General features: G+C 39.3%; 1 protein-coding gene across 1 annotated transcript in view; it reads left to right on the forward strand.

The window, feature by feature from the left end:
• LOC109070467 (baculoviral IAP repeat-containing protein 6-like) overlaps nt 1–13,487 on the forward strand; it is an 84,572-nt gene that overhangs the window by 1,693 nt on the left and 69,392 nt on the right. The window contains exons 2-11 of the mRNA XM_042773958.1: nt 1,935–2,116; nt 4,934–5,071; nt 7,350–7,543; nt 8,025–8,136; nt 9,080–9,162; nt 9,298–9,520; nt 9,616–9,785; nt 9,883–9,941; nt 10,086–11,576; nt 12,618–12,767. Coding sequence (XP_042629892.1) covers nt 1,935–2,116; nt 4,934–5,071; nt 7,350–7,543; nt 8,025–8,136; nt 9,080–9,162; nt 9,298–9,520; nt 9,616–9,785; nt 9,883–9,941; nt 10,086–11,576; nt 12,618–12,767 — 2,802 coding nt within the window. The remainder of the gene's footprint in view (nt 1–1,934; nt 2,117–4,933; nt 5,072–7,349; nt 7,544–8,024; nt 8,137–9,079; nt 9,163–9,297; nt 9,521–9,615; nt 9,786–9,882; nt 9,942–10,085; nt 11,577–12,617; nt 12,768–13,487) is intronic.

The raw sequence follows: 13,487 nt of genomic DNA on the forward strand, positions 1-13,487 counted from the left end.
AGACTCATTGACTATCACAAGATGAGACTACTTGTCTATATGCTTTTAAAAAAGGACAGCGGTACACTAAAGGATGTAAACGGGTGTTTTTGCAGTGACACTTGTCTTTTAAAGTCCTCTTTCAAATGTGTGGTAATGAACATTTGTGAATGTAGCTTTAAGCCACTTTCCAGGTAAACTCCAGGGCCAGATTGAAATGATTTTAAACTGAAGGTTGTGAATGTGACGTTTAGTCCAGGACTAATCTGAAAGGCCAATTTAAAGAGTTTAACTTCATTCATGTCTCCAGCAAATCAGCGGTTGGAATTACAGTAGCTACAGTAGATGTGCTGTTTTGTAACACTCACCATTTTTAAATTAAATCATGCTATTTATTCATGGATGCATATGAAATGCAAGGAATGATTGGTCTCTCACCAGTGACACCATAGCACATGTGATTCTTTGTTGAAAATCCCGTGTGCAACAAGAAGTCTGTACTTTTGGGCAGAGAGTAAGCTAGTGGTTGGGTTACATTTAGAGACTTGTGATAGTTGGATATTGCTGAGTTGCAGATATCACGCGCAACTAAACCAGTATGTTTGAAATTGCAATTAGGTTATTTAGCAGGGAGTCTCGGCACAGAGAGCTGCTAGCACAGAACAGTCGACTCATGCTTGTTTGGATAATATTGATTGGAGAGGTTTTCCTTTTTTCCCTCCTGAGTGTGTAACAGCTACTTAGGAGCAGGTTTGGGGGGTGGCTGTTGCTCTTTGTTCCTCGTGTTGAGATGTGTGATTTAAAATACATTAAAGAGACAAAATGCAGGTATAAATTGCTTGTGATTAAAGCATTTTTGATAACAGGTTGTAAAATAATAGCATTGTATTGTTACTGAAAATATTTTGCTATTTATTTATTTTTTTCCAGTCATATTTTCATACAGCTTTCTGTCATTCATGTTTGTTAAAGGATGCTTGGCTTTTTTTTCTTGGGTAAAAAGGAGGAGAACATTTTGGAATGACATGCTTATTTCTCACTTTTTTCATTTGATGTTGGTGAATGTTCTGGATGCTTCTTTTTCAGTTATAATGTGTAAAAACGAGTGTGTAGCTTAGAACAAATTTAATCAATATTTCTCTTTCTTTAATTTTTTTTTTCTAAGAAACAAGTATTTCAGTTGTACTCTACCATTCAAAGTTTAGGTTAAATAAATTATATATATATATATATATATATAATTTTTTTTTTTTTTTTTTTTTTAATGATAAAAAGTGACACTAAAGACATTTATCATGTTACAAAAGATTTTAATTTCAAGTTCTTCTGAACATTTTATTAATCAAAGAATCCTGAGGGGGAAAAATTAACTTAAAAAATATATAAATAAAAAAAATTAACTTAAAATTTTTTTTTATTAGCATGACCCTTTTCAACACTGCTAATACTAAGAATGTTTCTTGAGCACCAAGGCAGCATATTAGAATGATTTCTTTTGGATCATGTGACACTGAAGACCGGAGCAAAAGAGTAAAATTCAGCTTTGACATCATGGGAATACATTTCATTTTCAAATGTATTAAAAATAGAAAACATGTTATAAAAACTAGAAAACAAGTTATATTTTATATTGTAAGAATATTTCAAAATATTATTCTGTATGTTTTATACAATAAAATGAAGCCTTTGTTAAGCCTAAGTCTTTCCAGAAGATTTAAAAAAATATTTCCAACCCCAAACATTTGAACAGTAGTGTAAATTGTAAATGCAGTTAGCTTTTAATAATTAATTATGCATGGCCTTTGGTGTCTTTTTACTTTATATATATATATATTATCCTTCATGTCAAATATAGTTTCTAACTTAACATTGTTTAACTTGTGTTTAATTATTTGACATGTATGTTTGTAAGTCTAATGATCACCCTCTCTTGTTGTATGTGTGTTTTGTGACAGCTAAACCCGGGGGTCGGGTGAGGTGTCAGTACTTCCCAGCCGTGGATAAGGTGCTGTTTGTGGACGATTACGCTGTTGGCTGTAGAAAGGACTTGAATGGGATCCTTCTTTTGGACACTGCTCTCCAGGCTCCTGTGTCCAAGCCAGAAGACATGGTGCAGCTGGAGCTGCCTGTTACTGAGGTATGCATTTTTTTTTTTATGTATTGAGTGAATGTATACAGTATATTCTTTATTTAATAATGGGCTTTGCCTTGATATATCAGTGAGTTGCTATGCATTACCCGGCAACTATCAATAAATAGTTGATGTAGTTGTGGGGTGCAAACCTAAACAATGATGCTTTCAGCATTTTAAACTGCATAAGTATCATTTTCTTTAGGGTCCGCAATCATGTTAAACAGGCAAAAAGAATATCACTGATCTTTTTCAAAGAAACCAAAGTATGCCTATCCAAAATTTAAGTGTTTGCTAAAATATTGCTAAAAGTATAATTTGCAAGTCTGTCACCCCAGATGGCAAGTGTTATTTGCCCGGTTTATCTTACAGCTGATTAATGCTTTCAATTGACACATCACTGCTTGACGGCACATAATGTTTAAGTCATAAGACTTAATTTTTCATGACTGTTTTTGAAGAACATGTGTAAGCTCAGGTCATCTATCAGCCTTGTGCTGAGGTCAGTTGAGTGTGTTATAATATATAACAAGTTTCCTTTGGTCATCCAGCACTGCATGACAGGAATTATTGTTATGCAATTCCTTAGTATGCTATGTGTACGTTACAACTCAGCAAAATGTTAGTTTTTTGAGCACATTTGTTGATATAGCTATCGCATAACTAGTCTGACAAGAGTGCTATGCAGTCAGACTGGTCCATTGTGTCCTAGGACGCTCTGAAAACAAAACTCCCAGCTCTCACCACTCCCTACTCACATAAGCTTATGTGTGAGAACCAGTGGATTTTGTAGACTGATGCTCATACTAACCTGGGATAGGTTGACACTCAGATATCATGTTGTTTGTGTCTGTTTTGGTGAAAACGAGGGTCATGTCGGGCATGCTTGATTTGTCTTTTGACTTGTTGAATTGGATGCAGGGGTGTTGAGGTTTGGTATTAGCTTTATGGTTGATTTGTCATGCATTTTAGGGTCTTGTGTGAGTTGTTCGATATATCAGGGGTTGCTCTTTGACTGTTGAGATGAAGTATTCCTTATGAATTGCATCATTCATTTACAGGCTGAGGTGTGTACCATTTCTCTCAAACATATTTGTTTAGCCTTATACTAGATAGTATCACATGTTCACACATTTGTTCTGTTGCATGTAATTAGGAATATACATCTTCAGCCTTGTTGGTTAGGACTAACAGCCTTATCATATGATTTTTATTGAATATTTTGTAAAATAAAGAAATATTGAATATGCACTACTGTTCAAAAGTTTTGGGTCAGTTATCTTTTTTTTTTAAGGTAGCATTCATTCAGCAGACATGCATTAAATTGATCTAAAGTGACAAAGACTTAAAATACATTGCTTTTACATTGTTTCCTTTTACATAATTTCCACAAAAATATTGGGCATCACATCTGTTTTCAACATTTATTATATTAAGGTTTTTTTTCTTTAGCACCAAAGCACATATTAGAATGATTTCTGAAGGATCATGTGACACTGAAGACTGGAGAAATGGCTGCTGAAAATTCAGCTTTTCCATCACAGGAATAAATGTGCCTACTCTTTAAAATATATTAAAATAGAAAACTGCTATTTTAAGTTGTAATAATATTCCACGTTGTATTGTTGTATTCAATGAAACCTTAAAAAACATTAAAAAAAATCTTACAGATCCCAAAATTTTAAAACAGCATTGTAGATAATAAGAAATTGAAACTAATGTAAATTAATCCACTGTCTGCGTTTCTTTGAGTGCCCACTTTTTAAAGAGACTAGAAATAAAAATATGTCAGTGGCATGCGTATCATTCTTCTAATGCCTGAAATCCTGTTCTGATCTTACATGTGCATTTGTCCGAGATGATATTTTTCAATACACAATTGAGGCTATTGATGTCAAAACAAACTTCTGCTGGCCATGAGCTGTTCCTCATGGGAGCCAGATCTGTTCTGCTTGGTCACATGAGTTAACTTAGGAGTTCCCTAGTTTTAGACTGAAGTGCCAGTCATGTGACTCAACTTGTTCAGAAAGGCCATTCATAAATGTGTACAGTGAAATGTGAGAACTGAGTCATCACCGCAACACTGGAAGTAAATCTGTTTATATAGGATTTTCAATAGCATAATGTTGATTGTGATTTAGCTTATTGTTTTGTTACTGATTCGAATGGATGAGACCAAACATGTTCATACAAGACTGTCAAATACCTTTATATTCAGTCTTTCTAATCTCTGGGGCGTTGTTTTACTTTGTTGTGTGCTCGTATAAAATTACATTTCCGTCATGCCGTTTTTATGAGTTGTTACTACTTGAGTTTTTAGGCGCACAAAAATAGCATAAATAGTTGGAAATCTCTAGGTGGAGCCAAGCAGTATTGTTTGAAACGTCAGCTGAACATCTTTGTGATGTGGTTTATTCTTATTGAGAGTAATGCAAGGTGTGAGCTTCCAACCTAGAAATTTTTAGAGGAGCAGCATTTTTATGAAATGGTAATCTTGTGTAACATCTTTACGTTCTTGGTTCTGTAATAACTAATGTTTCCTGCAGTAGAAAGTACCATCACTCCTGTGCTATTGGTCCTTTGAGATCAGTATCCCTTAATAATATCAAGCAGTCTAATGGCATGACACTTCAACACTATCATTTGATATCACATCACATGAGAAAATACAGACTCGATGAGGCCATCACGGTGCAGTTGCTTTAACGGTGATGAACTGCCATATGCTCCGCTCTGCATATAGATGAATGCTTTATTGCTGCACCTTTGAGGTGTGAATAAGTGGTTAACTTGAAATACAATTGTCCCCGTGTTCCCCTGCAGGCCCAGCAGATGTTGTATGCATGTATGGAGAAGGTGGATGTTTCCAACACAGAGGGCTATGAACTCTTTCTCACCCAGCTCAAAGAAGGCCTGGAGAATACCTCACATGAGACGGCGGCCAATCACAAAGTGGCAAAGGTGAGTCTGACAGGAAGGAGGATGCATCATTCATAAGTCATCTCACTGTTCTAATCATTAGAATGTTTTTGTAACCACAGAGTATAATAATATCTCACAATTGTGATTGTATGCTTTTATTTTTTTTTTTTACATGTCTAATAATTTGACTTTATAGCTCACATGTGACTTTATAGCACACAATTTAAACTATATCTCAATGCATCATATTTTGCAATTTTATAAATTTGGGATATCGTATTTTATAGTTAAGTCTTTTATATTTCACAATTGCATTTTTTGTGAGAAGATATATTTTACAAATACAACTTCATATCTTACAATTGTTGCTTAATTTCTCTCAATTGTGACGTTGTTTCCTAATTAGAGCTTCATTGCTTAGTTACCTTTTTTTATCTGATGCAGGAACAGACTTCCATAGAAAACATATTCTTTCCTATCAAGAATTTTTTAAATGTATTCATATTCTTAAAGTGTTCTTCAGTCACAGGACTGGTTCTCTTTTTGACACAAACACACACGCTGGTAGTATTGGCCATCCATTCATTATTGTGCAGTGCTGGGATTTGGCTTCATGTTTCAGTGCTGCAGAGCTTCTGGCTGTCTTCTTTTTCTTTCTTGAATTTGTGGGTCCCATTAAGTCAGATTAAAACCTTGTGTCACAGTGTGTGTGTGTGGTGCATGTGCTGATGTAATGCAATCTGACTGTGTGTGTGTGTGTGTGTGTGTGTTTCTTAATAAGCAAGAATAGTTGAGTCATGTAGCATTACAGAGTATAGATTATTCATGAGACATCCTCACAGTGACTGATCTGTGCAGAGACACACAGGCTGTATTGAACAGCGGTGCGGCAGAGCTCTGAGGTGTATCAGTAGCCCTGCAGTAACAGGAGGATGATCAAAGACTCCCACTAATGCACCTGTGCCAGTGAAATCTATCAGAGCTTAAGACTCCCTCTGTCTTTATACATACTGTCACGACTGCTACTGTAAGAATGCAGAGAGAAACACTCAGTTTAAAGAATAACACATGATTAGATGTGACAGGATTCTCTGCAGCAGAAATTTACTAAACAAATTACTTTCTTCAAATTTTCCCTCTCGAGTGCAATTTTGTTCCCCTTCAAGAGCAATTTTTAGTTTCACAGTGTTCTTTTGGTAAAATAATCGGCAGAATAGTTTTACATAAATTTAAAATATTTAAAATAAATAGAAATATTGTGCCAGTAATAATAAAAAACAATAGCAATAAACACTATACAACAAATATAAAAATAACTTAAAATGCAATAAAAAAACAATTAATTGTTTGTAAAATTAAATTAACTATTTAAAAATAAGTAAAAATAATGTGCTAGTAATGATACAATAACAACAGCAATTTAAGCTGTCATTGCTGCAGTCTCTATCAGATGCAAGCACGTGGACACAGAGCAGAGATTTCTTTAGTCTTTTGTGTATAGTACGTACAGATTGCATCTGTGTAATGAGAAAACAAGATCGTCGGTTATCACACCAGGAGTCTGCAGCTCCTTTATTTACATGGTGCGTTTATAAGGACCTCTCATAAATGCTGATCTAGGATCTGTTTTCGTCCGTCTGTCCATGAGTCATATTCATCTAGATTGGATGAATGAAACTGATCCTAGATCAGCACTCTCTTTGTGAGTCTTTAAATAAATGGGCCTCTGCAGTTAATAATGATGGCATGTTTCTCCCCTGCGTCCTCCAAGCCATCAGCATATTACTGCAGTCCTGTTCATCAGTTTCGCAGTGGACCACGGCATCAGCCCTACATGGTTAAAAAATGAAAGTGCGTGCAGTGTTCTCTTGTGTAGTCATCCAAGCACCCTTTTTTCCATAATTTGGCAGACAACCAGATTACACTGCTGTAACAATGAGCGTCAGCTTCGGTGATCGATTTCTCACTCCATTGACCCCTGTCAGGCCACTGCGCTGGGTTCTGGAACTTTCCTGGCTCTTTGAAAGAGCACAGATTGTGTATCAGGTTATTTCATGTTTGAACATGGGAGGTTTTTCTAAATGAGAGGGAAAGTTCAAATAAGCCAGGATTGTTGTGGACAAGCTTGTTCAGACTTGTTCAGACACTTCAGTTGGAAAAATTATTGAAACACTTAGCCTGAAATGAGGCAGCTGAACTTATCAAGTATTTGCAGCTCTTACAAGCTCTTAAAAAAGATGTAGGCCTATTATTAACACCATCTTGCTGTGATTGCTGTAGGAATTTAATGTTACCTTACATCTTTCTCACTTTCCAGTGGGCGACCGTGACCTTCCATCTCCCTCATCACGTGCTAAAGGTGGTAACGAGTGCCATCGTGAATGAGTTGAAAAAGTTGAATCAGAATGTTGCAGCCCTGTCGGTCGCCTCTTCGGTCATGGACAGACTCTCCTACCTCTTACCAAGTGGCAGGCCAGAGCTGGGTGTTGGACCCGGGCGCTCTGTAGACAGGTAACTACATAAGACAGGGCACTTCAGTGTTTGTTGAATTATTTGTGATAGTATAACAGCATTCAGAATTGTAAATTATACCTCAAATAGTGCAGCTTGAGAATTGTGCCATTACTTTTCCAGTTCCATTTGCAGACAGTAGGTTAAAAAAATTCAAGACTTTTATGTTGATGAATGGACCCAAGCCATATCTGTAAAGCAGTACATGATTGAGATTTGTGGGATAGGGTAATTTGGCTTGGTCCAATAAGGGAAAAACTGTTAAAAACACCCAGCACACCTTACGTAACCCCACTAAAACACACTGGAAACCACTCAGAACACCTGATATTTATGGTGGCAAGCACCGCTCCCACAGAAAGTGTAAAAAAAACTAGTTTAAATTATAGTGAATTTGAGGAGTTATTGATCTGAAGTATTTTTTGTGCCTTTTTACCACCAAAGATTGTTTGACTTAAGAGTGTATGTGTGATATTTACAGGTCTTTGATGTACAGTGAAGCTAACAGGAGAGAGACGTTCACATCCTGGCCTCATTCTGGCTATAGGTGGGCTCAGCCTGATCCCATGTCCCAGGCAGGCTTTTATCACCAGGTTTGTGTCATCACCATGGCAGTGATTTTTTTCTAAATTGACTGCCACCTTTAAATTTTGCCCTGGCTTTCTCTGCTAAGGTCCTCTTCGCTTTGCTTTTCATGTGGTTTCTTTTTTCACTGTTTGAATGATTCCTCTTGATGGTCACTGACTGATTGTGAAAGCCTGATTGTATCACTATTGAAAGTGATATCATTTTGAACACAGACATAAACTGGGTCAACAAGAATGAAATATTTTTTTTTTTTTAATTGTTCAGGCCATAAAAACAACAGAAATAAATCCAGGATATTACCATCGGTAAATGTTTGAAATGACTATTATGAGATCAAAGGTCATTTTATGAATGTTTCACTTTTAGTTTTATTATAATATTAGGGAATTCCCGATGATGCTCTGGTATATGATGTATTGTCTGTACTTGATTAACCATGCATGCCAAGGAGGGTTGAGCTGCGCTGGTAACCAAGGAGACCACACTACTCCTCTTACCCATGTTCCCTGTTGTCATGCCAACCGAACAGAGAGAAGGGAGAACAGTGCCTCTGTGTTGTGGATGAAAGGGTGATGCCACAGCAAAGGGACATTCTGCGAAACGGGAAAACATGATTAATTATGAACTAAAATTAATTTTGACCGTCTAGGTGGACTTTAATCTTTTTTTAAACTGTTATACCAGATGTATTGGTGTAAGTTAAGGAGTCTTTCATGTAAAGACTTGTGCTAATGTAACATGCTGAAGAGCAGCTCAAATTTGGTTCCCGCATACAGAAATTTCAAAGTGCTTATCAGAACATTCATTTGGGTCATTCTTTGACTTTTTGCTTCTGGGTATTGCATTTATAGTGTGCTATAATGTGTCGTGTTTGTCGACTTGTATCAGGTCTTTGAACATCTCTTTGCACTGTGGATGGTGCTAACAGCTCTGTCTTCTTCCTTCTAGCCTGCATCCACAGGTGATGACCGGGCCATGTGCTTCACCTGCAGCGTGTGTTTAGTGTGCTGGGAACCTACAGATGAGCCCTGGTGAGAAGCACCCCACTAAAACACGGCTGCAATGTCTCACTCACTCTCACATGAAACAGAATGAAGGCCAAGAGCTGAGGGATCTCCTTCCTATTGCTATTAATCATTCTGATAAAACATCTGATACTTTTTTAGGTCTGAGCATGAGCGCCACTCGCCCAACTGTCCGTTCGTGAAAGGGGAGCACACTCAAAATGTTCCGCTATCTGTCACCTTGGCCACCAGCCCAGCCCAGTTTCCCAGTGCAGATGGTTCGGATAAAATTGTGTGCTATGGGTTTGGTAGCTGCCCTCATTTCCTTGCTACGGCAACCAAAAGGGGGAAGATTTGCATCTGGGATGTTTCGAAGCTTATGAAGGTTTGTTGTTCATCACTATCTCTAAAGTGGATGAGAAAGATGCAGTACACCTACATTTTTGTGCTCTGTATCAACGTTTTTCCTCACCTGTGCAGGTGCATTTAAAGTTTGAGGTGAACCCATATGACCCAGCCATCTTGAGGCAGCTGATCCTGTCCGGCAGTGAGCAGCAGAGTCTCGCAGGCACAGAATCACGAAGGCCCACGCTATCCTGGCTAGAGGAGGCCTCCTGCTGCTCTGACTTACCCAAACTAGAGGGGGACAGGTTCTAAACCTACTAATACACACTTGTGGCAAATTATTTTAAGATGTCTTACTCTGTTATAGTCTTTATTGAACATTTCCTGTGTTTTTGTTCCTAGTGATGACCAGATAGAGGACTCGGACAGCGAAGAGCATTCCAGATCAGAGTCGGTCACAGGTAAAAACTAGAAAATTGATTTTCATGTATTGATCATTTGAATTGATAAGTTGTTTTGTTTATTCAAAACTTGGTATTCATATCTGCACTCAGTGTTGTCAATAAACACATTATTTATCATTCTCCTGCTTTCCATATGTGTAGGCCCACTGGGTCAGAAAGAGACAATGGAGGTGAGTTTGGGAGTCACAGCTCTCAGTGTCTTACAGCAGCCTGAGAAGTTGCAGTGGGAGGTGGTGGCCAGTGTGCTGGAGGACACAGTTAAAGACCTGGAGGAGCTGGGGGCCAACCCCCCGCATTCACTGGGCCACCCAAAAGCCGACAAGGCTAAGGAGAGACCAGCTGAGCACCACAACATTCCCTTCCCCTGCCTGCTGGCTGGCGGACTGCTGAGCTACAGGTCAGCAGCTAGTTCTCCACTAGGTCCCCCTCCATCTCGACGCTCCATGGATAGCCCAGTAAGGACTGCTGCCCCTGAGGGGCTTCCACCGGACCAGGGTCCCATGGAGATCGGGTCCTGTAATCCCCCCACAGACCTGGGCTCCGCAAACCTGCCACCAGTCACCCCTGTGCATAGGACTATGCCTGTACTACTCCTGTACAGCATCAAGGAAGCAGATGAGAAGTCTTCAGGGAAGGTGTTCACCCAGATGAACAACCTGATGAGCAAAGGGCTTCACGAGGAGGGCTTCACTGTCCCGCAGATTATCGAGATGGAGTTTGACTCGCATGAGCAGCTGCTGCTGCAGGACCCTCCCATCACATATATCCAGCAGTTTGCGGATGCGGCAGCTGGGCTCGGACCTCTGGATGGGGAAAAGTGGAGCTCTCTGGCTCCACGGCCGGGCTCTCTGGTGCAGTGCTTGCGGTTACCAAAAGCATTGGAGGAAGAGAACCTGTACGTTGACTCCATCACACCCTGCAGCGATGGATTACACTTGTTAGTTGGTCTTCAACCGTGCTCCGTAGAGTCCCTTAGCGCTATCAATCAAGTGGAGGTGTTAAACACACTTAACCGTCTGCATTCGGCCCTCTGTGGCCATCGCAAAGGACAGACACTGGCCAATGGCCATGACTCCCACTCGGGCACCTCTCCTCCACAGACCCCTCTCATCCTGCCCCCTCAGGACCAGCAGCAGGCCCATACCTCCAGACCTCTAGGGGCCAGTGGTGGTGGCGGATACCTTGCACTCTATAAGTTGAATTACTCCACCCGCATTGTGACCCTGGAGGAAGAACCAGTGAAGGTGCAGCAGATTCGTGACCCACGGGATGCTGTCACGTCTCTCCTCCTCCTGCCGCCAGATGTGCTGGATGGCAGAGAGGATGACGGAGAGGAAACGTCTGAGGAGTCGACACCTTCGGGGCTCAAAAATGGCACGAGGACGGTTGCATCTGCAGTGACAGCTGGCCCAAGCATGGGAACTGCTGGGAAGGAGAAGAGAGGAGAGGTGGCCGGACTTGGACACCTGGTGGTGACTACACAGGCGGGTTACATCATGATTCTAGACTTGTCCAGCCTAGAGGTGCTGGCCAAGGTGGAGCCACCCAAGAAAGAGGGGACAGAGGAGGTGGATCCCTTCGTCTCTGTTACCTACTGCTCAGGCACCGACCGGCTGTGTGCCTGCACAAAAGGTAAGCAAGTTATTAACACATTTATTTGTGATTCAGCTGTTAAAACTGGCTTCTTCATGTGTTGTTCACTAACAAGGAGATGTGAGGCGTGGAAGTTTACTGTTTCTTCCAGTTTAGCTTGCTGCCCACACATAACTCATCCCCATGGTAACCAGTAAGGCTCTCATTAACCATAGTGAGCTCAACCGACTCTTAAACATGGCCTCTGTGTCACTTGCACAGGAGAAGTGACCTTGGGGAGTCAAGGATTGCCACTGTACTGGTTTTATGATTTGTATTATTATTTTTTTTTTTTGATTGGCTGAATTAAACCAAATTTAGCACAGTAGTAAAGTTTATGAATCTGTTGCTCTGGTCTGTCAAGGCCAGCTTTGTTATTATGTGTTTTTGAGTATGTATTTTCAATAAAATGTATTCCTGAATTTTCAGCAGCCATTACTCCAGTCTTCAGTGTCACATGATCCTTCATAAATCATTCTAATATGCTGATTTGCTACTCAAGAAAAATTTCTTATCACATCTGTGCATTTATTATAATAAGGGAGAATAGTGGAATTACACCCTTGCCTTTCACTTTAGTTTTTTTGGCTGTCTATCACTGTTTTTATTAATGAATAGTTTGATTTAAGACTAAAATCACTTTGAATATAAGACGTACTTGCACTTAGCGAGCTGAGCAAGCCTCTAACCCCAAGTATGATGTGCCTACCATCCTTGATATGCATATGAATAAATAAATTGTGTGGTTTGTTGATGAGGTGTGCCCAGTACTTTATTATTATTATTTTTTTTTTGTACTTGTACTTTTGTACTTGGTATCTGACTGTTGTTTGCACCATTTTCACCATTTCTTTCACAGTTTTCTCCAGAATATATAGAAAACATTATACTTTCTAGTTTTGAAAGTATTAAATGTTAATATTTTTACTTGCAGTAAACAATTCTACATGCAATTATTGAAATGTTATGCAAAATTAATTTCTGAAGCTTGTGAATTCGGTCACATAAGTTTTTTTTTTTTTTTTTTTTTTCCTATATGAGGTGGAGAGCTTCATTTCCTTCAAATTGGAGGTGTGTGTGATGATATCGATGATGCCGACATTTTTGTCGACGGCCCCTTGTCTAATAGGGCAGAGCAACTACTAGACGGAGCAAAGCCCACATCAAATCCTTCGAGCCCAGGTATCACAGGTGAGTGACGCATGAAAGCACAATAAACTTTGTGTGTTTTTGTGTCTGTCCGACATAAAGCAGGATATCAGATGGTTTATTTAATTTGCAGCTTCAGCTACCTCACATCAAAGCCTTAAAGGGATAGTTCACCCAAAAATGAAAATTTGTTGTTTATCTGCTTACCAGATGTAGGTGACTTTGTTTCTTCAGTAGAACACAAACCAAGATTTTTAACTCAAACCGTTGCAATATAATGGAAGTGAATCGGAATCACGGCTTTGAGAGTCAGAAAAACCTACATAAAACCAAATTAAACCCTGTGGCTCGTGACGATACACTGATGTGTAAAGACAGGAAACAATCGGTCTGTGCAAGAAACTGAACAGTATTTATATAGTTTTTTACCTCTGATTCACCGCAATGTCTGAACTGTCCTGAGCGCGTTTTCAACAGCCGGCGCGTGACGCGTATTCGTCTTCTTTGTTTTGTGAGTACATGAAACGATCAGTCTGTGAAAGAAACTGAACAGTATAGTGTTTTTTTACCTAAGGCACTTTAAGGCTTTATGGGTGTTTCAATGGTACAGTTGAGAGATAGGTGGCGGTAATGCACTTAAAAATCTGCAATCCGCCATAAAGCAAGAATAAGATGCGTCACGCACCGTTTTAGAAATCAGTTGGTCCTGCTGAATTGAATTTTGTGAATTTAAAACAGCGGATATGAGCTTTCTAGGAAATT

The sequence above is a fragment of the Cyprinus carpio genome, chromosome A17 (assembly GCF_018340385.1).
Source record: "Cyprinus carpio isolate SPL01 chromosome A17, ASM1834038v1, whole genome shotgun sequence".
Taxonomy (NCBI): Eukaryota; Metazoa; Chordata; class Actinopteri; order Cypriniformes; family Cyprinidae; genus Cyprinus; species Cyprinus carpio.